Source organism: Chiloscyllium plagiosum, unplaced genomic scaffold (genome assembly GCF_037043375.1).
Source record: "Chiloscyllium plagiosum isolate Xiang-an unplaced genomic scaffold, Cpla_swu_hap1 HiC_scaffold_12, whole genome shotgun sequence".
Taxonomy (NCBI): domain Eukaryota; kingdom Metazoa; phylum Chordata; class Chondrichthyes; order Orectolobiformes; family Hemiscylliidae; genus Chiloscyllium; species Chiloscyllium plagiosum.
The window spans coordinates 94,405,969-94,427,387 of NW_028270150.1; the positions used below are offsets into that span (position 1 = coordinate 94,405,969).

Below are 21,419 nucleotides of genomic sequence, written 5' to 3' on the forward strand. Positions count from 1 at the left end.
ATGACTCTTATTCAACATAAGGAGTGATGCCCAGTGTCTATAGGAGCCAACGTTTGTCATTTACCCAGGGAAAGCATTGTGTTTGTCTCACTGATCCAGGAAGGTCTGATCGATTGCACTGTGTCTGTTTCAAGGATCATGGGGAGTGTTGACTGAACCTACTGTGTGTGTCTCATAGACGTCAGGGAGAGCAGACTGACCTCACTGTGTCTTTATCACCTACCCAAGGGGCCTGGATTGTTCAACTGTGATCCCAGAATGCATCAATCCATCTCATCGTTTCATAAATATTACTAAATGAGCAAAAGGCTGTTTTACCAAATTCTTCAGCTGTTCTCTGAACTTAGTCTGGGTCACGGCATATATACACGTGTTTGTGCAGCAACTCAGGAGCTGAAGAATGAATCCTATATCTCGTAAAAAGTAATGTAAAAATACAGCCTTATAACCCAACCAATACAATCGTCTCCATGTAGAATACACCAGAAACATTGACCATAACAGGATGAAATTCCCTGAGATAACAAACATTAAAATGATGGATTTCCTTCGGCTCTCCAAGTGTCGGTCCTTGGAATGCTGCCCCCTGCTGTCAGACTGGAGTCTCCTGCGGGCTCTGCTGGCCACTAAAATGTACCTCCCAGTGAAAGCATTGAGCAGCAGGATCAGAACAAATGGGAGCACTGGGGTCAGAATGTAGTGAATAAGCTCAATCGATCCCCAGACTCGAGATAACGTAATATACTTTTTCACCAAACAAAACCAAGGCTGGTTCCTCAGCTTATACCGAGGTGTTAACATAAAATACCAGGAAATGTTCTTTAAACAGCTGAGCACAGTTATTGTTCCCAGAACCACGGCTGCTGTTTTCTCAGTGCAATAATTGCCTCTCATCTTTTGACAACAAATGGCCACAAATCGATCAAAGGTGAAAGCGACCGTGAACCAGACAGAGCAGTCCATAGCTGCAAAAACCAGGACCGCGTGGATGTTACACACGGGGATGGTCTTCAGAAAATTAAATTCATTTCTATAAATAATTGGAATGTGTCTCAACATCAGATCAATGATTATGAGCAGGGAGTCCACTGCTGCCATGGTCACCAGGTAGTGAGTGATACATTTAGAAAGATCACACTTTCTCTGAGACAGAATCACTATTGTCACTGTGTTAACTATGAGAAAGGATAATAAACAAGAACACGTTATGTTAAGCCTAACATAAAGTTACACCTCATTACAGATACAGTTAATAAGTTCCATTATGTATTGAGATTTTCAAATGTGTTATTGTATCCAGTAATGACATCATAATGGGACATAAAGAAACACTGGATTCATCGAACATATATTTTGTGCCTGTCTTTCGAATAACATTCGAGAAATGAGTATGAATAACAAGTTGAAAGGAAGGAATGAGTTAGACACAATTACAATCATGATGAAATGTTGCTCAGAAAATTCTTACAATCAATGGCTGACATGTCCCAGGTTCAGATGAAATACATCCAACACTTGTCAAAAGAATACTGGATGAGATAACAGTTGTGCGATTTATCATGTTACGAAAGTAAACAGAAGCTGGTGAGCTTCTGTGAGGGAATCTCTGTGAGGGAAGTTGTCCTGAGGACTAGGAGCAGGTGGATGGAGGACAGCTCTGGTAGTGAGAGTCAGAATGAGGAGCCAAGTCAGTCACTGCAGACAGGTCAAGGGGTGGTGTAGGGGCAAGTGGGAAACTGTAAGGAACCTGGGAGGAGACAATGAGGCCATGAGGGGATTGGATGTTATGGAGGGGCCACAACGGGGCTATGGGGACACTGGGAAACCAGTGGGATTGGGAACATGGAGAGGTCAGAAGAGAAGAGGTTAGACAGGAAGGAGGGGGTTGGAAGCAAGAGATCGACACGGCAAGACAGTGGGAGGGAGAGAGAGAGATTGAGAGAGTGAGAGAGAGAGGCAGAGAGATAGAGAGAGAGAGCAAGATTGTAAGAGAGAGAGAGAGGAAGAGGTTAAAAACTACAAGAGTGTGATCGAGAGAGAGAGAGGTTGCAAGTGAAATAGGGGACAGAGATTGGATTCAGATCTGTTAACAAAAGAAACCGCCACTGACTAGAAATGAGGGAAAGATGAAATCACTGAGCTGAAGAATTACTTGTAATGAACTTTGTATTTCTAGCTTTCGTCCCTGAGTGTATGTGGCCTTCTCTTTGGGAGAATCTCAGTAGATGCTATAGTCATGCAGATGGAGCCAATTGTTATATTGAAATCAGAAATTGACATCTGATATTTTTATTTGATTGAATAATAAATAAACAAATAAATATTTATGTTCTCACATCTCAGTAAAAGTAGGTAGCAACAAACTGGTTTAAAAACTGTTCCAACTTTGTGACTATGTGTGGAAACACATGAACGGTCACTCCTTCAGTCTGCAGGAAGCATGTTTATTGTTGTAGCTTTTTGTGTCCCGTGAATTATGTGTCACTTATTTTGGGGAAAAACATTTTGCAAACTTATGCCTTTTGTTTAGTGTCAATTTGACTACAGCACCCATCCAGGAAATGAATGTTTTCCCGAAATATTGTGGCTTTATTGTGGGTTAACACTGTGGTTATTGATAATATTAATAAGTTTCCTGAGATCTGTTTATGAATGAAAATATCCATGAAGACAAACACAGAAGGTAATGCTACATGGTGACTGCATCAATTAATAAAGGAGTTAGCGAGGATGGAAGGGCAGCCCTGAAAACCAAAAGGGAACACTCAGGAGGAGCTGAAAAACAGAAATATTTTGTGCTTTGAGACGCACATCTCTCTGATATGGATCAAATTAACTATACAGCTCTTGAAGGTCTTTTTCATTCAAAGCAGAAACACTGCCCTCATGTTAACATCAGACACACTACTTTCTCAATTTAAAAGCAACTTTTCCACAACTTGACTAAAAGGCACTTTGCAGCATTCCCTTTCAGAGAGCAGAAGTGAAGTGGCACATTCTGTGAGACACCATCATCTATAAAACCACATCCTGAACAGACAAGGAGCAACAGTAAAACATCACAGACTGGTTTGAGGCTAACATTACTGTGACAGAGCCTGTCATTGAAGGCAAGAGTTCCACTCTCATCGATTACAAGAGAAATCTGAGTGAGGAATCTCTGAATGCAGGAAGAGCCATTTGAAGTCAAGTCCAAGAGAATGCTGAGCAACGATCCAATAATAACATTCCTAACCTTGCAGAAATATCCACAGCTACTCCATCACAGGGAAATGTACGGATGAAGGGATGGGAAAGGGGAAAGATGCATGAGGAAAAGAAACAGCTCGACTGAAACAAAGGCAGGAGAGATCATCACACTCTGTAACAAATAGTTGGAGAGATGGGGAGATCCTCGCCTTGAGCTATAACACAGGGAGAACATTGTCACTGAGGAAGCTCTAGATACCATTAAAAAGCCTCCCTGTTATGGCAGAGCTGGGAATCAAACCCACAGTGGAGGGCTTTAGCAAAGCTATTGACACACACTCATGGACAAAGCTCCAGTCAGATTTGACTGTCCTCATCAAGCACAGAAACCCCCACTCCTGCAGCTTCTGCACTAACCTCTCTGTTTCTTCTGGAGGAGGGGACATTTCCACAGGGAGTGTGTGATGCAAGGATTGTGACCCTGTACATGAACAAGAGCAACTGCAGAGATTGCCATAACTGTCGAGGTGTCTCCCTGCTAAGCCTCCCTGCATTGGAAAAGGATTTCCCCATGTGGCCTTGTCAGGCTGCAGACACTGGCTTAAGGCATCTGCCCCCAATTCCCAACGTGGTTTCAGAACAGCAAGCTCGACAATCTCGGTTCCCTTTCAGTCTCGCAGCTGCAAGAGAAATACACCAACAAAGGGGACCAAAAGGACAGGGCAGGGAGACTATACCTGCACTTGAAGAGAGAATAATTAATCAGACCCAGGGTTTGTTACAGAAAGTTTGTGCTTGATAACTGCTGAATTCTTTGAGGAGGTAACCTGGTGTGTTGACGAGGGCAGTGCATATGACATGGTCTACATGGACTTCAGCAAGACTTTTGGCAAAGTCCCTCATGCAGATTGGTGAAGACAGTGAGGGCCAATGGGATCCCAGGTAAGTGGCATGTTGGATCGAAAACTGGCTGAGAGGCAGGAAGGAGAGGGGAATGGTTGAGGGATGTTTCTGTGACAGGAAGTCTGTTTCCTCTGGGGTTTCACAGAGCTTGCTGTCTGTTGTGTCGATGAATCATTTAGACTTAAATTCAGGGAATATGATAAAGAGGTTCACAGACGGCATGAAACTTGGCAGGGTGGTAAAAAGTGAGGAGGGTATCTGTAACCTGCAGGAGGATATCAATGGCCTGGGCAGCTGGGCAGAGCAGGGACAACAGGAACTCAACCTGGAAAAAGGGTTACTTTCCCTTCATCAGTATTCACATTGGAAAAGGTCAATGTCAGTGGGAATATCGCGATACCGTCTCTTAGATTCGATAGGATTGCAGTTGGCAAAGAGGAGGTTTTTATCATTTTGGAAGATCTGAAAATAGCCAAGCCCCCTGGGCTGGATGGGATTTACCCCCAGATTCTCTGGGAAGCCAGGGAGGACATTGCAGAGCCTTTGGCATTGACCTTTATGTCATCAATGTCAACAGGAGTACTGCCATAAGACTGGAGGATAGCAAATGTTGTTCCCTTCTTTAAGAAGAGGATTTGGGCCAACCCTGGTAATTATAGACCAATGAGCCTTAATTCAGTTGTGGGTAAGGTCTTGGAAAAGGTTACGAGGGATTGGACGTCAGTAAGCCTTTTGATAAGGCTCCATATGGTTGGCTATCGCACAAAATATGGAATTTCAGGACTGAAGTTGATTCAGCGGTTTGAATCAGAAGTTGGCTAGCTGAATGAAGACAGAGGGTAGTGACAAATGGGAAATATTCATACTGGAGCTCAGTTACCAGCAGTGTGCTGCAAGCTTCTGTTTTGGAGCCACTGCTGTTTGTCATTTTTATAAATGATCTGGATGTGGGCGGAGAAGGATTGGTTAGTAAATTTGCAGATGACACTGAGGTAGGTAGCTTTGCAGATATTGCCAAAAGACAAGATTCCCTACAACGTGGAAACATGTCCTTCGGCCCAACAAGTCCATACCGACCCTCTGAAGAATAACCAACCCAGACCCATTTCCTTACATTTACTCCTGACTGATGTACCTAACACTATGTGCAATTTAGCATGTCTAATTCACCTGAGCTGCACATCTTTGGATCGTGGGTGGAAACCCACACAGACATGGGAAAAATGTGGAAACTCCATACAGACTTTCACCTGTGGCTGGAATCAAAACCAGATCCCTGGCGCTGTGAGGCAGCAGTGCTAACAACTGAGCCACCACGCAGCCCCTGTTGTGGGCTACCGTGGGACATAGATAAGATGCAGAGCTGGGCTGAGAAGAGCTGGGCTGAGAAGCTGGGCAAGAGAAATACACCAACAAAGGAGACCAAAAGGACAGGGCAGGGAGACTATATCTGCACTTGAAGAGAGAATAATTACTCAGACCCAGGATTTGTTACAGGAAGTTTGTGTTTGATAACCTTTTGAGGTGGTAACCTGGCGTGTTGATGAGGGCAGTGCATTTGATGTGGTCTACATGGACTTCAGCAAGGCTTTTGGTAAAGTCCCTCATGCAGATTGGTCAAGACAGTAAGAGCCAATGGGATCCCAGGTAAAGTGATCTGCTGGATGGAAAACTGGCTGAGAGGCAGGAGGGAGAGGGGAATGGTTAAGGAATGTTTCTCTAACACAAAGTCTGATTTCAGTGGGGTTTCACAGAGCACGGTGCTCAGAGCTTGCTGTCTGTTTTGTAGGTGAATGATTTAGACTTAAATTCAGGGGAATATGATAAAGAAGTTCACAGGTGGCATGAAACTCGGAAGGCTGGTAAAAAGTGAGGAGGGTATCTGTAACCTGCAGGAGGATATCAATGGACTGGGCAGTTGGGCAGAGCAGGGACAACAGGAACTCAACCTGGAAATGTTTCCAAAGTTAAAAATCACACATCACTAGGTTATAATCCAACAGGTTTCCTTGGACGTACTAGCTTTCGAAGCGCTGCTCCTTCATCAGGTGGTTATGGAGGAGGACTATAAGATTCAGAAATTTTCGCAAAAGGTTGCAGTGTCATGCGGCTTGAGTATATTAATCAATCTCAGATTAAGCCTTTCATTTTTTTAGAATGGGTTTCCTAATTTCAATTCATTAATAGGTAAATCCCAGAACTCCTTTTAAGTCACATTCTCAAGATAAATTCAGATTCTCCAACAAAAGGTGTCGTCTCAGCTCAGACAATGCATTAAAGGTGTGAGGTCAAAGTCTGTCAGCGTCCCAATATGGCTGTAGGACTGGTTCTCATTCTAAAGTGATATTTACAGCATCTTACATGGATTGACTGTAGGTTATGCATTTTTTGAGCAAAATAAAATATAATTCTGCAATACAGATTCACTCCACAAACTGAAAGGTGTGCTTGCAGGAAAGGCAGAGTGAGTGTGTGCATGTCAGTGTAGGAAACCCATTCTAAAAGATGAAAGTTGGGGAATAGGAAATGAGAAGAATTGTAAGAAAGTTAAATCATGATTCACAGAATTACTAGCCAGACAGAGATACTTACTAGGAATGCCAACAGTAGCGAGAGTCGGATAGTAAACGTGTTGAATAATCCAAATTATGTATCGGATCCGACGTTCCAAATACATTTGGTGATAATTTGCAGAAAAATAGTCAATTGTCCCAGAGAGACTCCTGCCCATTGTGGTAACATTGCAGTCTGCTCTCCTCAGATTCTGCTCTGTCATCTCTCCCTGTTTCGAGGAATGTTGCAGCTGAGACTCATTTATTAATAGAAGGAGGAATCCACCCAGAGACTCGATTAGAGCCCACAGAGATTGACATTAATCACAGTCACTGAACAAACAGGGTTCATTGAACTCATTTCAATCCAGTGCCTTTGTCCCAGAATAAAGTTAAGCTTTTCCCTGGTCTGGATAGAATGTGTGAGGGTTGCTGAGTCAAGGAACAATGAAAGTATGGGAGTGGGCCAAGAGGCACAAAAGTTTGCAAATAGTGCAGCCTGATGGTCCAAGATAAATTGTGGCTTTGTTCTTTGAAGAAGAATTTAACAAATGACAGGTATTAAAGACTTGAAGGGGTTCTTGGATAAAGTAACTGGAATTAGCTGAGTTTCACATATTTCATGCTATATATGTAGACTTTCAAAAAGGTGAGATGCTATTTAATTAACTTATTTAGGAAAATGTAAACATGCGATTGAAGGAGGAATGCCATTGGCTGAGGGACAGACCTCAGAGAGAAATGCTGTGCACGTAATGATTAGCTGCAGGGAGAGGGCTCTTCTGGTGCAGTGATCTTATCCCAGGCAAGAGATCCTGGGTTCAAATCCCGACTGTTCCAGAGATGAGTAATAACATCCCTGAGACAGGTTGATGAGAAGGTAGATAGACTGCAGAAAGATACATTATTCTTCTTCCCTCATGGCGAGTGTTAGGAACACTGATCTTTGTAATACATGCATAAATGACATAGACAAATATGTTACATAGGAAGGAGAAGATTTCAAGGTTAGACAGAAAGACAGTGAACTGTGAGGAGGATAGGATCAGACATCAGAAGTTCAGTTAAAACAAAATATTGCTCATGCTGCAAAACTGAAAGAAACACAGAATGCTGCAGAGACTCAGCAGATCAAGCAGCATCCTTGTAGAGGGAAACAGAGATAATGCTTCAACTCAGAGCTGAAAGGGGCGTGGAAATGGGTTATTTTATTGTTTTGACAGAGGGAGAAGATGGGGGAGATATTGCTGAGACCCCATGTAAAAGACAAGACCATTATTAATGGTGTTGAATGAGGAAAAGAAAAGGTGTAAAATGCATCGAAATTAAGGTGTGAAAATAAGTGGGTGGTTCCACTCTACTCAGAGCAACACAAATAAGACACAAACAAGAAAGCTGTGTGCCTAATGCAGCTGAGAATGTGAGAAAATGTAAGAGATTGCAGTAATTAAAGAAAAATGCAGAAGAGACATGATTAGATAGATTAGATTCCCTACAGTGTGGAAACAGGCCCATCGGCCCAACAAGTCCACACCGACCCTCCGAAGAGTAACCTACCCAGACCCATCATAAAGTCAAGGTCTGTGTTGTGGAAATCAGTATTGAGTCCTTAAGGCGGTAAAGAGGAAAGTGAGGGTTTGTTCCTCAAGCTTGTGCTGTGCTTTTCTCCCAGTCTCCCATGAACTGCATTGTTGGTTTCATTCAGAGCACACCATTTCCAACCAGTGGCCATGACACTGTCACTCTCTCTCTCTATGTCTTGCAGGTAAAGCCAGCCTCTCTGTGGGGCCTGCAGAGACAGGCCCAGCTCCTGTAGAAGCCACCACCTCGCCCCCTGAGGGCTCAGAGGAAGGGTCACCAAGGCTGCCTTTTGTAAACCCCACAGGCTCAGACCCTGAGACCTCGGTGGGAAGGTTAGCCTTAGAGAGTGTGGGAGCACAAGCTGGTGAGCACCTCACTGCTACAGCTCTGCAGCTGGCTGAGGAAGAAATGCCCCAGGCCGCTGGCACTCGGAGGGACCAGCAGAGACCAGGCAGCTGCTCAGGCAGGAGAGGAGCCCGTGGTGTCACCAATCAGGATCCACACCTGAATGTACAGGGAGGAGCGGCAGACGGGGAAATGGGACACAATGGGCCCCATTACCCAGAGGCTGCAGCAGGGCAGTGAATCCTGAGGGTATTTGATAAGGTGTCACATCAAAGTTATGGCAGAAAAGAAAAGCTCATGGCATTGTGGGTAACATAGTGAGGTGGATAGAAGATTGGCTGGTGAACAGGAGCAGACAGTAGGAATAAGTGGGTCATTTTCAGTCTGACAGGATGTGACAGCGGTATGTCACAGGGGTCAGTGCTGGGCTCTCAACTCTTTCCAGTTTACAGAAATGATTTGGATGGAGGGATCGCAGGTATGGATGTAAATTTACTGATAACACAAAGGTAGACAGGGCAGCGAGTTCTGAAGAGTACATAAGGAGCCTACAAAATGATATCAGGGGCTAAGTGGCAAAGATCTGGCAAATGGATACAATGTGGGACATTGGGAAATTGTCCATTTTGGAAGAAAGAATTAAAAACAACCTAATGATCTAAATGGGGAGTGGGTGAACAGCTCTGAGATCCACAGGGATCTGGGTGGTTCTCAGTGAATCCCTAGATCCCATTATTGTCCATGTAAGAGGAGACTGGGAATGAGTTGTGTAAAAGGACTCAATGCCTGTTCAGAAAAGAATGAGTGAATGGGTCAGGAGAGCAGCACAATATAACTCTCTTGCACAGTTGCACTTCCCCAGCTGAGCAGTTCCCCTCCTCTCCAGCCAACTCCAGCTCATTTTCCTCAAATGGGGAGAGGATCCCCATCCCCACCACCCAGCACTGGCCACCTGGCCATGAGAGATCTCATTCCTGCCAATGGGACAAAGGGAGGATTGGGTCTGATGGAAGTGAAGGTACGAGCAGTTCATGGTGATGCATGAGCAGGAGAGATGGTGAGGTGTCCCCAGTGAGTGAGTAGGAAGCACAGAGGGTGGGAATAATGTATAGTCTGGGAGGATGCGGTGGGTAAGAGTCGATGAGTGGCCATGATACATACAACAGTGAGAGTTGTCGTCCATGAGTCTTGGTGAGAGGCATGTTCAATGGTACAGTTAGAGGGAGTGCTGACCCTGACCTGTGAGTGTGAGGTAGCAGAGAGAAGATAGTGGTACTTACACTTGCAGAGCACAGTCTGTCACTGACCTTCTCCATGCACTGTTAGACATTTCCTTCAGCTCAGGTGTTATGGCCCAGGCCAGACCTGCTCAAAACCGTTCGTGTAAGTAATCCAGACCCTGTCTTTTACCGGTTGCTTTAAGCAAGTGTAACGTGGATATTCCAGGAGGGATGCAGCTGACCCAACCACTTAGATTTAAAGAAAACAGACTTTATTTACAAGATTGCCAAATAAAACACAAACAAAAAAATAGAATACTGACTAATAACTGAACCAAAAAGCCACTACATCATCCCAACATAATGATGCTGTTGCAAATACTTATAACAAATCCTCTGAACACCCCTGGGCACAAAAGATAAAATCCAACATAGGATCTTCCAGGAGAGAAATCAGAGAGAGAAGGTCAGCATGGAACTGCTTCTCTTGGGTCCAGCAGCTTCACAACACGACTGCTTACTGACCCAACCAAACCAGGGGTCTGCTGAGCTGGGAGAACTCGCTACATCCCTTTCACTGTACAAGTGTTTTTTTATAAACCTGAAAGCCTTTTGCCTGAGACAGTATCTGTTAGGTATCATCAAACTGGCCCTAAAACCCAAATGAGCTGAGACTTTTGGAAACCTGTGCTTTTCAAAACCTCTCAAAAAGAAACTAAGAACAACATAGTCTTGTTAAACGAGCAGCCTCATTACAGCATTCCCCCCCCCTTAAAGAAAAATGAACCATCCATATCCAAAGGTGGCTTTACTTTAAAGCATCCTTAATGCTAAACCGTTTATACTCGTATACATTCCACAGACAGTAACCACACAAACTGCATGACTACAGTCTGTTTGAGTCTGTTTTACTCCTGCCACCGAACCCCTCCATTTCTCATTCACCTCTCAGCAATGCGTCGGTAATCATGTTTGCTCGTCCTGTCACCTGCACCATTTTGAAATTGAATGGCTGTGCCAACAATCTCCATCTAAACAGTCACACATCTTTGTCCATATATTTCTCCACAAAGTTCAGTGGGTTATGATCAGCGTATATGATTATATCAGACACGTTATTGTAACACAAACATTGAAATGTTGTCACTCCAGCACCAAGCTCAAAGTCTCTTTCGCAAATGTCGAATATTTCTTCTGAGGAATGTTCAATTCCCTGAACAAAGTTCATTATCACAGAAAACCAGGTTATAGTCCAACAGATTTATTTGTAAGTACTAGCTTTCAGAACACTGCTCCTTCATCAGGAAGCTGTGGAGCTGCGAGAGCAATGCCCGATATGTTTTTCTATCGACTTGTCGTCTTGTTGCAAGAGCACAGCACTGATCACTGCACCACTTTCACTGATAGCCATCTTGAGTGACTTTGCATGATTAGCTGTGAAAAATACCAGGACAGTCGTTCACTCGGCTTTCAAAGCTGTCAAATACCTCTGACAGTCTGCTGTTCACTGAAACGTCTTGCTTTTCTTTAGCAATTCAGTGAGTGGAGCTGTCACACTGCTAAAATTTGGTATGAAATTTCAATAAAAACCACTCAATCCCAGGAACCGGAATACTGCTCTATTTGTTCAGGTGTGGGAAACTCCCTAATTAACCTTGTTTTTGTATTCCATGGGGCCATGTGTCACTGTCCAATAAAACGGTATTGGAAAGTTACTTGGGCTTTGGCAAATTCACTTTTCACCAAATCTATCACCAGGTCTGCCTTCCGCAGTCAATTGAACAAGTCTGATAAATGTTGGAAATGTTCCTTCCATCTATGACTAAAAATCACCAGGCCATCTATATATATGACACAATTGGATAATCCAGCAATGATCTTATCAGTTAGAATCGGAAATGTGGCTGGTGCATTTTTCACACCAAATGGCATGTTTGTAAACTGATACAGTCCAAAAGCTAAAATTGCCTTCGCTCTTTCTGATAAAGTTAACTGCCAGTATCCTCTGAGCAAGTTCAAATTAGTAAGCTGCCCCATCTTTTCAACAGAGTCTTCCAAACTTGGAATCGGAAATTCTTCAGTCTTTGTAACTACATTGACTTGGCAATAGTCCACACCTGACCATTGGGTACCATCAGCTTTGGCACCATTAACCTGGGTGAGCTCCAGTTATAGAGTCATAGAGATGTACAGCATGGAAACAGACCCTTCGATCAAATCTGTCCAATACAATATCCTAATATCCCAAACTAATATAGTCCCACCTGCCAGCACCCGGCCCTTTTCTCTCCAAACCTTTCCTATTCATATACCCATCCAAATGCCTCTTAAATGTTGCAATTGCACTAGCGTCCACCACATCCTCTGGCAGCTCATTCCATACACGTACCACCCTCTGCGTGAAAAAGTTGCCGCTTCGGTCTCTTTTATATCTTTCCCCTCTCACCCTAAACCTATGCCCTCTAGTTCTGGACTCCCCGACCCCAGGGAAAAGACTTTGTCTATTTATCCTATCCATGCCACTCATAATTTTATAAACCTCTATAAGGTCACCCCTCAGCCTTCGACGCTCCAGGGAAAACAGCCCCAGCCTGTTCAGCCTCTCCCTGTAGCTCAAATCCTCCAACCCGGGCAACATCCTTGTAAATCTTTTCTGATCCCTTTCAAGTTTCACAACATCTTTCCAATATGAAGGAGACCAGAATTGCACGCAATATTCCAACAGTGGTCGAACCAATGTCCTGTACAGCTGCAACGTGACCTCCCAACTCCTGTACTCAATAGACTGACCAAAAAAGGAAAGCATACCAAATACCTTCTTCACTATCCTATCTACCTGCGACTCCACTTTCAACGAGTTATGAACCTGCACTCCAAGGTCTCTTTGTTCAGCAACACTCCCTAGGACCTTATCATTAAGTGTATAAGTCCTGCTAAGATTTGCTTTCCCAAAATGCAGCACCTCACATTTATCTGAATTAAACTCCATCTGCCACTTCTCAGCCCATTGGCCCATCTGGTCCAGATCCTGTTGTAATCTGAGGTAACCCTCTTCGCTGTCCATTACACCTTCAATTTTGGTGTCGTCTGCAAACTTAGTAACTAATATGCTCACATCCAAATCATTTATGTAAATGACAAAAAATAGAGGACCTAGCACCGATCCTTGTGGCACTCCACTGGTCACAGGACTCCAGTCTGAAAAACAACCGTCCACCACCACCCTCTGTCTACGAACTTAACTCACTTTGATGGTGTCATTTTGCAGCATGCGTTCAACCTCTTTTTGAACCTGTGCCAGCTTTAGAGGGTTATGTTCATAAGGATGATGCTTAATCAGAGCAGCATTTTCTATATCTACCTCATTCTTAATTTGGTTTGTATTTCCCAGCTTATGTCCACATATCTCCCCATGCGATGGTAATAACTCTTTTAGATCATTTTGATTTTCCTCTGGAAGGTAACTCAGCTCCTTTGGCTTTCCTTCCCACTGTCAAAATACCCTTTGGGAATATTCACAGGACACACTCTGTCAGATTTCTGTCTGGAGTCATTATCAAATACTTCATCTCACTCAATTTACTTTCAACTTGATAAGGTCCATTAAAACTTGCTTTGAACGTTTCACCTTTCACTTGAAGTAACATGAACAATGTATATTCCTGACAGTAAAATTGTGAGGATTTGATTTCTTATCTGCCTTCTGGTTCAGTGTATGCTGCGATACTTTTAAATGCTGTCTAGCCAACTCCCCAGTGCTATTTAATCGATCCTGAAAATTTGACGCATAGTCCTAATATGAATTCTGATTTACGAATTTCTCCTTGATCAATTTTAGTGGTCCTCTCACTTCATACTCAAAAACAAATCCAAATGGACTGAATTTGGTCAATTCATTTGGTGCATCTCTGATCACAAAAAGCACAAATGTAATTCCCTGATCCCAATCATCTGGATAGTCTTGACTATAAGCCCTCAACATGGTCTTTGCTGTCTGATGGCACCTTTATTTGAATTGCTTTATTTCTCAGCTGTCCATAATTTCCTTGAAACATTTTGATGTAAAAATTGACCCTTGATCTGATTGTATCTCTTCGGATAGTCCGAGAGAGTAACTCCTCTCCAATCCTTTTATCTGTGATATTGCATAATGGAATGGTCTCTGGAAATCTAGTGGATACATCCGTTATTGTTAACAAATACTGATTCCTTCTTTTTGTTTTAGATAGTAGTCCTACGAAATCAATTAAGACTCTTGTAAAAGTTTCCCCAAATGTTGGAACAGGTATTAAAGGTGCAGGTTTTATTACTGACTGTAGTTTTCCAATTATGTAACATGTATGTTATTTCTGGCAAAATTCAACAACATCCTTGTGCAGTCCAGGCCAGTAGAAATGATTTTGTATTTTAGCCTGAGATTTTCTCACTCCTAAATGCCCCCTCCCGCCGCCCGCCCGCGAGAGGGAGTCATGCACCACTCGTAGCACCTCTTTCTCTTCACCCACTGGCAATACAACTCAATGAACTTCTGCCCATTTCTCATCTGCCTGAATAACAGAATGCGAAAATGACATGATGCAAGATTGCAACGCAATCATGCAGCAAGGATAGAATGCAAGAATGTTGGAATGGCAGAGTGCAAGGATGACAATTAATAATGCAAGCATGCATGGACATCAAAAGGAGAGAATGGAAGAACAACAGAATGCAAGAACGCAAGAATGATAGAATGCGAGAATGCAAACTTGCAAAGATGCAAGAGTGACAGAATGAAAGAAAATGCAATAACACAAAAATGACATGATGGAAGATTGCAAGAATGCAACAATGCATTCCATTTCCTCATCAAGAAAGCATTTTTTATGATAGTGACACTCAGGGATGAATTGGGATTCTTTATCGGTGAATGCCTTTTGATACAATTGCTTTAATCTTCATCTTTCGGCTGTAACTCCATTAATTTATCTGAGCAAAAGATATTTACATTGTGATCAAACTGTTCCTTGTTTGTGTCAACCATCTGATCCAGAACCATAGAATCCCTCCAGTGTGGAAACAGGCCCTCCGGCCCAGCAAGTCCACACTGACCCTCCGAAGGATAATCCACCCAGACCCAGTCCTCAACATTTACCCCTGACTGATGCACATAACCTGCACATCCCTGAACACTGTGGGGCAACCTGGCATGGCCAATGCACCCAGCCTGGATTGAGGGAGGAAACCAGAACCCATACAGACACAGGGGGAACATGCAAACTCCATATATACAGCCACACGAGGATAGAATTGAACCCAGGTCCCTGGTGCTGGGAGGCAGCAGTGTTAACCACTGAGCCACCGTGCCACCCCAACCAGGGTCTCTGCTAATTCCACTTTAACTTTCTTATCTGAACTCTTTGATCTCTCCTGTTTCAACTGGTGACTCTGTGACCTTGTTACCACATTGTCAGGTAAAACCCCAGGATACGTGTCCTGCAATAGCTCAGTTGCCTGAGTTTCCACTGGCTTTTCAACCACTGTAGGCAGCACTCCTACCTGTGACACAGCTATATCATTAGGAAGGACAAATTATATTCCTGGAGCTGAGAGTTTGTTCAGTACTCCGACCACAACATCTCCATTCTTCACGGGACACACTAACCTCACTTTACATAACTAAGTGCTTCTTGTCTCACTGTGAATTCCTGTAACTCGTACCTTTCCTGGTAATATTCCTTCAGTGGTACATATCTCCTCATCTTTCATCATCACAGACTGAGAGGATCCTGTATCTCTTAACATTGTAACCTCTTTACCTGCTGCTCCTGCCCTATGTGAGTAACCTTTACCTTCACGGCTACATGGTAGAAGAAGATCTGGCACTTCCTCCTTTACCAACCTCTGAGCAGCTTGTAAGTTCCTGGTGCAGCTTTCTAGCCTCCACTGTGCTTTTCATTATCACTCCAACAAAACTCACTGGCTTATCCTGTTTTCCAACATCAGGCTTCCCAGTGCTTTTCCTAACCCACCAACACTGTGGTATCATGTGGCCTGCTTTATTGCAGTGAAAATACTGGAGCTTTTTAATTTCTCCCTCCTCTTCAAGGGTTCCCTTTTTACCCTGTGGGTAAATTATCCTTCTGAGATCGATCTGTACTGAGGTCTACCTTTCCCTTTCCACGTGTGGATTTCTCTTTTCCCCAATTTCTATCCCTCATGGATTGAAATTAATTTTGGAATCCAAACTTTGATTTATGGACCAACTCATAACCATCAGCCATTTCAGCTGAAAATCTTGCCATTTTCGCTCTCTGCTCTTCCACATGAGTGTGCACTGCTTCAGAAAGGGAAGTTTTGAATTCCTGCCTCAGTGCCAATTTCTGAAGTTCAAACTCCCTCTCTTTCTCTCTTTCCTCTCTCTCTCTCTTTCTTTTTGTTCTGTAAAAGCAATTTGTTCTTTTTCTCTTTCCTCTAGTTTCAATCCTAATTAACACTGTTTCATTTCTGTTGCCCTTTCCTTGTGTTTTGCCTCTAACCCAAGCTGCTTCATTTTCAAAAGAATTTTGGCCATCTCTAAAGATTGTGACAGTGTTTCCAGCAAATTGAAATGCTGAGGTATTGCTGTTACTATCTGTCCTTTCCTCACGGAAGGGGCAGCTCCAACCCCAGCTTGTCTGCTAATTCCAGCAGCTTGGCCTTAATCAGCTTTTGTAAAACCCCAAAGGTCACTTCTTCCATCCCCAGAAAACTCTCGGTAACTGGAAGAGCCATTGCTATCCCAAGTACTGTTTAAACCAACCGAATTCAACACCCGAAACAAAAGACACAAACACCTACCAGTCACTGCCTTCGAATCAACAACCTCAATCCCAATTTGGAACGATAGAACAAATCCTACAAAGAGACCCATTCTGTTCTGGACCAGGCCTGACCCCCTCAAAACATTTCAAGAAAGTAGCCCAGACCCTAACTTTGCCAGTTTTTTAAGGAGGTGTAACGTGGATATTCCAGGAGGGATGCAGCTGGTTAAACCACATCGCTTTAAACAGTACTTTTTTTTTTACATGATTACCAAATGAAACACAAATAAAAGGAAACAAAATACCGCATAACAACTTATCGAAAAACCCAAAAGATCATCCCAATGTAATGATGCTATTCCAAATATTTGCAACAAATCCCCTAAGCAGCTGTGGGCACAAAAGGTAAAATCCAACACAGTGTCTTACAGGAGAGAAGTTAGAGAGAGAGAGACAGAGAGAGAGGGTCAGCATGGAGCTGCTTCTCTTGGGTCCAGCAGCTTCCCAACACTACTGCCTACTGACCCAACCAAACCAGGGATCAGCTGAGCTGGGAGAACTCACCTCTCCTCTGTTATTGTATTATTTTCTTTAAATCTTAAAAGCCTTTTGCCTGAGACAGTGTCTGTCAGCTACAATCAAACTGGCCCAAAAACCCATTCAAACCCAGACTTTTGGAACCTATGTTTTTATGACCTCCTGAAAATAAAGCCAATCACAAACTCGCCTTGTTAAAAGAGCAAAAACGCCACACAGGAACCACACTGACACAGGCCTCGGCCTCTGTCTCTGTCCAGGATGGTCGCTTCTACATTTCTAGTCAAACACCCTGTCCATCAGCTCCTCCAGGACTTGGTCAGCACAGTGATGAGTTACTGTGCTTTCTGGGCCTTGCTCTATTGGATAAGGGCAGTTCCTGGCCTGTAACATGTGACGATTTGTAGAGATGAGGTTTAACTATGGGATCAGCTGCATAAACGGAATAACGTCCTGGCAACGACAAGCACAGCACCCTCTCGTGCTGCACAATTCCATAAAGACCGGCTCCAATATTAACATGATGGCATGGTGGCTCAGCGGTTAGCACTGCTACCTCACAGTGCCAGGGAACTGGGTATAATTCCAGCCTTGGGTGATTGTGTTATTGTGGAGTATACACAGCCTGCCAGTGTCTGCGTGAGTTTCTCTCAGGTACTCCAGTTTCCTGCCACAGTCCAAAATGTTCCGGTTAGGTGGATTGGCTGTGCCACATTGTGCTGTAGTGTCCAGGGATGTGCCGGCTGGGTGGGTTAGCTGTAGGAAATGCAGGGCTATGGTTTAGGGTGGGGGGTGACTAGGGGTAGGTGAGCAAGGTCTGGGTGGGATGTTCTTTCAAGGGTTATTGCAGATTTAATGGGCCAAATGGCCTCTTTCTGCATGAAAGGCATTCTGTTCTATTCGTGTACAGATGGCAGTGCAGAAAAACACTGGGCCGTGGTGGACGAAGTACCAAAAATATCACTGAAACAAAAATACACTTTGTCAACAACTTGGAAATTCAGTCCATAGTCAGCATTCGAAGCACTGTTCTCTTGATATATGCCGATACAAATAAAAAATGTTAAAATCTATCTCAAGGAGATAATTTGAGCATTACAGAGAGCATGAAATTCAGTGAGGAGGATATGATTAGACTTCAGGGGAACATTGTCAAAGAGTGTGGTGCTGCAAAAGCACAGCGGTCAGGCAGCATCCGAGGAGCAGGAGAATCGACGTTTTGAGCATAAGCTCTTCATCAGGAATGAGGGGGAGGCCCAAGGGGGCTGAGAGATAAATGGGATGGGGTGGTGAGAACTGGGGGGAAGATAGCTGGGAATGTGGTAGCTATATGAAGGTTGGGGTGAAGGTGATTGGATGGAGAAAGGGGTGTACCGGATGGGTGGGAAGGAAGATAGTTGGGTATGACAGAGAGTGGTGCTGAGTTGGAGAGTTGGATCTGGGGTAAGGTAGGGGAAGGGAGATGAGGAAATTGGTGAAATCCACATTGATGCCGTGTGGTTGGATGGTCCCAAGAAAGATGTGGCGTACTTCCTCCAGGCGACCGGTGGCTAGAGTTTGGTGGTGGAGGAGGCCCAGGATTTGCATGTCCTTGGCAGAGTGGGAGGAAGAGGTAAAGCATTCGGCCACAGGGCGGTGGGCTTGGTTAGAGAGTGTGTCCCAGAGATGTTCTCTGAAATGTTCTGCAAGGAGGTGTCCTGTCTCCCCAATGTAGAGGAGACACAAACAAACTTTGGTGAAATAACAAATAAAATGTAAGACAGAGAAGCAGGGAAGTGATCCAGAGTTTTGGTCAGGATAATGAAGGGATTGAATATAGAATGAGCTGCACCATTTAGAAGGTTACACAGGACCAAAGAGATTCCATACAGAAACATTGTTAAAAACGGCAATATGTTATCAAAGCTTTTGGTCTTCCAATAATCGGGAGAAATGCAAGAAAACCAATTTTCTAACCATCAGAACAATATAACCCAATGGGAAGAAAGACTGCTGATTGGTTGATAAGTCTGTGCTAATTGATTTGAGATATTAGATGTGGAACACAATGCAGAACATTTGATTTTCAAAGTTCAAAGGTAATTTGTTTAAAAAAGATGCAAGGTTTGAACATAGATTTTATCTTTGCAGAAAATCAATTCCCTATATGCCAGATACTGAGCTGGAGAATGCGCTTGGTCTATTATCTTAAATCGGTTGTTGGTGTAGATACTAGCACACTTCGGATTGTTCAGCAAGTCATGTCCAAACACAATCACATCTGCTGAAAGTGGCTTACACATCAGCTAGTGCTGGTACAGGTGGGAAAAGAGGGTGAGGTGTCCTGAGTAAGAGATTAAGCAGTGCAGAGGTCTGTTGAACTAGTAATCTGGGTGACGTAGGGCCTAGGATGCAGTTTAGTTAGATTTGGGTGAAACTATTTGAGGGAAGATTCTGCATGCACCAGTAAGAGCTGATGATCATTAGTCTTGGTGGGATGCATTAGCAGAGTTCGAATGAGTATGAGGTAGCAGAGAGAGCATAGTGACACTTACCCTTGCTGAGTCCAGAAGCTCCTGAAACATCTACCCTCACCACTAGGTGTTCTTCAGGACCATGGATATTGCACTGACCCAACTGGCAACTTAAAGCAAAGTTGGCAGATCCTGGTCCCACGGTCTCCACTGTTATCCCTGAAGAAAAAGCACAGTCCATCTCTCCCACGCCCTGGCAATCAGGACATCCAGGTCCACAAGAAGTCAGGTCGCATCTGCCTCTGTTGGCCAATGGTCGGCCAAACCTTCTGACACTACAACTCTGAAGGGCAGGCCCTGGCTTATAGAAATCCTCCTGGTGTACAGCTGGCAATTCAATATGATGCTCCGGGTCGCGGGTATCAGAGAGTGTCTCAATAATAGTACCTACTGTTATGGCTGGTGAATGTGGTAAACATGTTTCTTTCTGTTTTCTATATTTTTCATTGTGGACTGGAATTAAAAACAAAGAACAGTTGATAAACCAAAGGATTTCAGGAGGATTGATGCATGTTTTGAAAGCCAGTAATCTGACATTCATTGTGAGCAATGTTTCCACAGCTGCTTGATTGAGCAGTGGTTAATGTGTCATTGCAGATAAACTGGAGTGAAGGGGTTACATACGGATGGAACTTTAGACTGTACATGTAGCTGACTAGTCAGTGCCCTAGCAATTAGGTATGTACAGTACAGGCCTCCTGCCTCACAACCAGTATATGTCTGTTTCTCAGTTAACCAAACAGCCTGAGGTTGTGAAGGATTCGGGAGAAGCTTTTCAGATGCTGTAGAGCTCAGGAGCTCTCTCTATTCTCTGCATGAAAAACACTTTAAGCCTGAACAAAACCAATTCATTTGCTCTCCAACAGTTGCTGTAAGTTGTCACTTTCAATAACTAAGTCTGAGATCTTCTCGACGTGAACCAGCCACACTGTGCTCTTTGCAAGCCAGGGAAGCATCTGGAGAAAGAAGACTGAGAAGCAGCATTCTGACCAGCAGAAGAACAATTTCAGCAAATCCCATGAACAGAAAACACTCAACTGCTCCCAGTTTTCTCTCCATCCATAACACCCATGTTGTTTCCTGTCCATCTGTCTATGTGTAAGGGACAGTTTTTAAGAGATTAGAATTAGAACATTGTCTATTGTCACATGTACTCAACTTCACAAGTACAAGAGAACAGTGAAAAGTTTGCAATGGCACCACCTTCGGGACAAACTACCTCGGGACAGTTTTTAGATTCAAGATAGAGAAATAAAGGGGGATAAAAGGAAAAATGTGACATGACTCTCACTTATTCACAGTATTTGGAAAAAAAATGAAAGAAAGTTAAAAAGATAAACATGACAGTCTTTTTATAAAGGGCGAGAGTAGATCAACGCAGGGGCTTCCACATGTGGTCTGATCAGACACATAAACTTCTGATCACCCGCACCATTCCGCAGTCTAACATCCATCCTGCTTCCCTCGGGCATTTCGCTCCCTGCCCGCCCCCACTCCCCTCGGGTGTCTCACCCACTGCCCGTCCCCACTACCCTCGGACATCGGTCCCACTGCCCGCCCCCACTCCCCCCGGGTGTCTCACCCACTGCCCGTCCCCACTCCCCTCGGGTGTCTCACCCACTGCCCGTCCCCACTACCCTCGGACATCGGTCCCACTGCCCACCCCCACTCCCCTCGGGTGTCTCACCCATTGCCCGTCCCCACTCCCATCGGGTGTCTCACCCACTGCCCGTCCCCACTCCCCTCGGATATCGCTCCCACTGCCTGTCCCCACTCCCCTCGGGCATCTCACCCACTGGT

General features: G+C 44.0%; 1 protein-coding gene across 1 annotated transcript; it reads right to left on the reverse strand.

The window, feature by feature from the left end:
- Positions 1 to 273: 273 nt before the first annotated feature.
- Positions 274 to 16,540, reverse strand: LOC148148587 (putative G protein-coupled receptor 139). The gene is made up of 4 exons (XM_087992326.1): positions 16,416 to 16,540; positions 12,951 to 12,988; positions 6,685 to 6,861; positions 274 to 1,175 (listed from the first exon to the last, which is right to left on the reverse strand). The coding sequence occupies exons 1-4, from the start codon at positions 16,538 to 16,540 to the stop codon at positions 274 to 276; spliced, it is 1,242 nt and encodes a 413-aa protein (XP_087848452.1).
- Positions 16,541 to 21,419: the final 4,879 nt, after the last annotated feature.

Coding starts and splice junctions, on each gene's coding strand:
- LOC148148587 (XM_087992326.1), bottom strand. CDS start 16,540: ATGGCTCTTCCAGTTACCGAGAGTTTTCTGGGGATGGAAGAAGTGACC. Junction 12,989..16,415: donor GGGTTGGAGCTGCCCCTTCC/GTGAGGAAAGGA, acceptor GTTGTTTTTCAG/ACTGGAGTCCTGTGACCAGT. Junction 6,862..12,950: donor GTGGAGTGCCACAAGGATCG/GTGCTAGGTCCT, acceptor GAGAGATGACAG/AGCAGAATCTGAGGAGAGCA.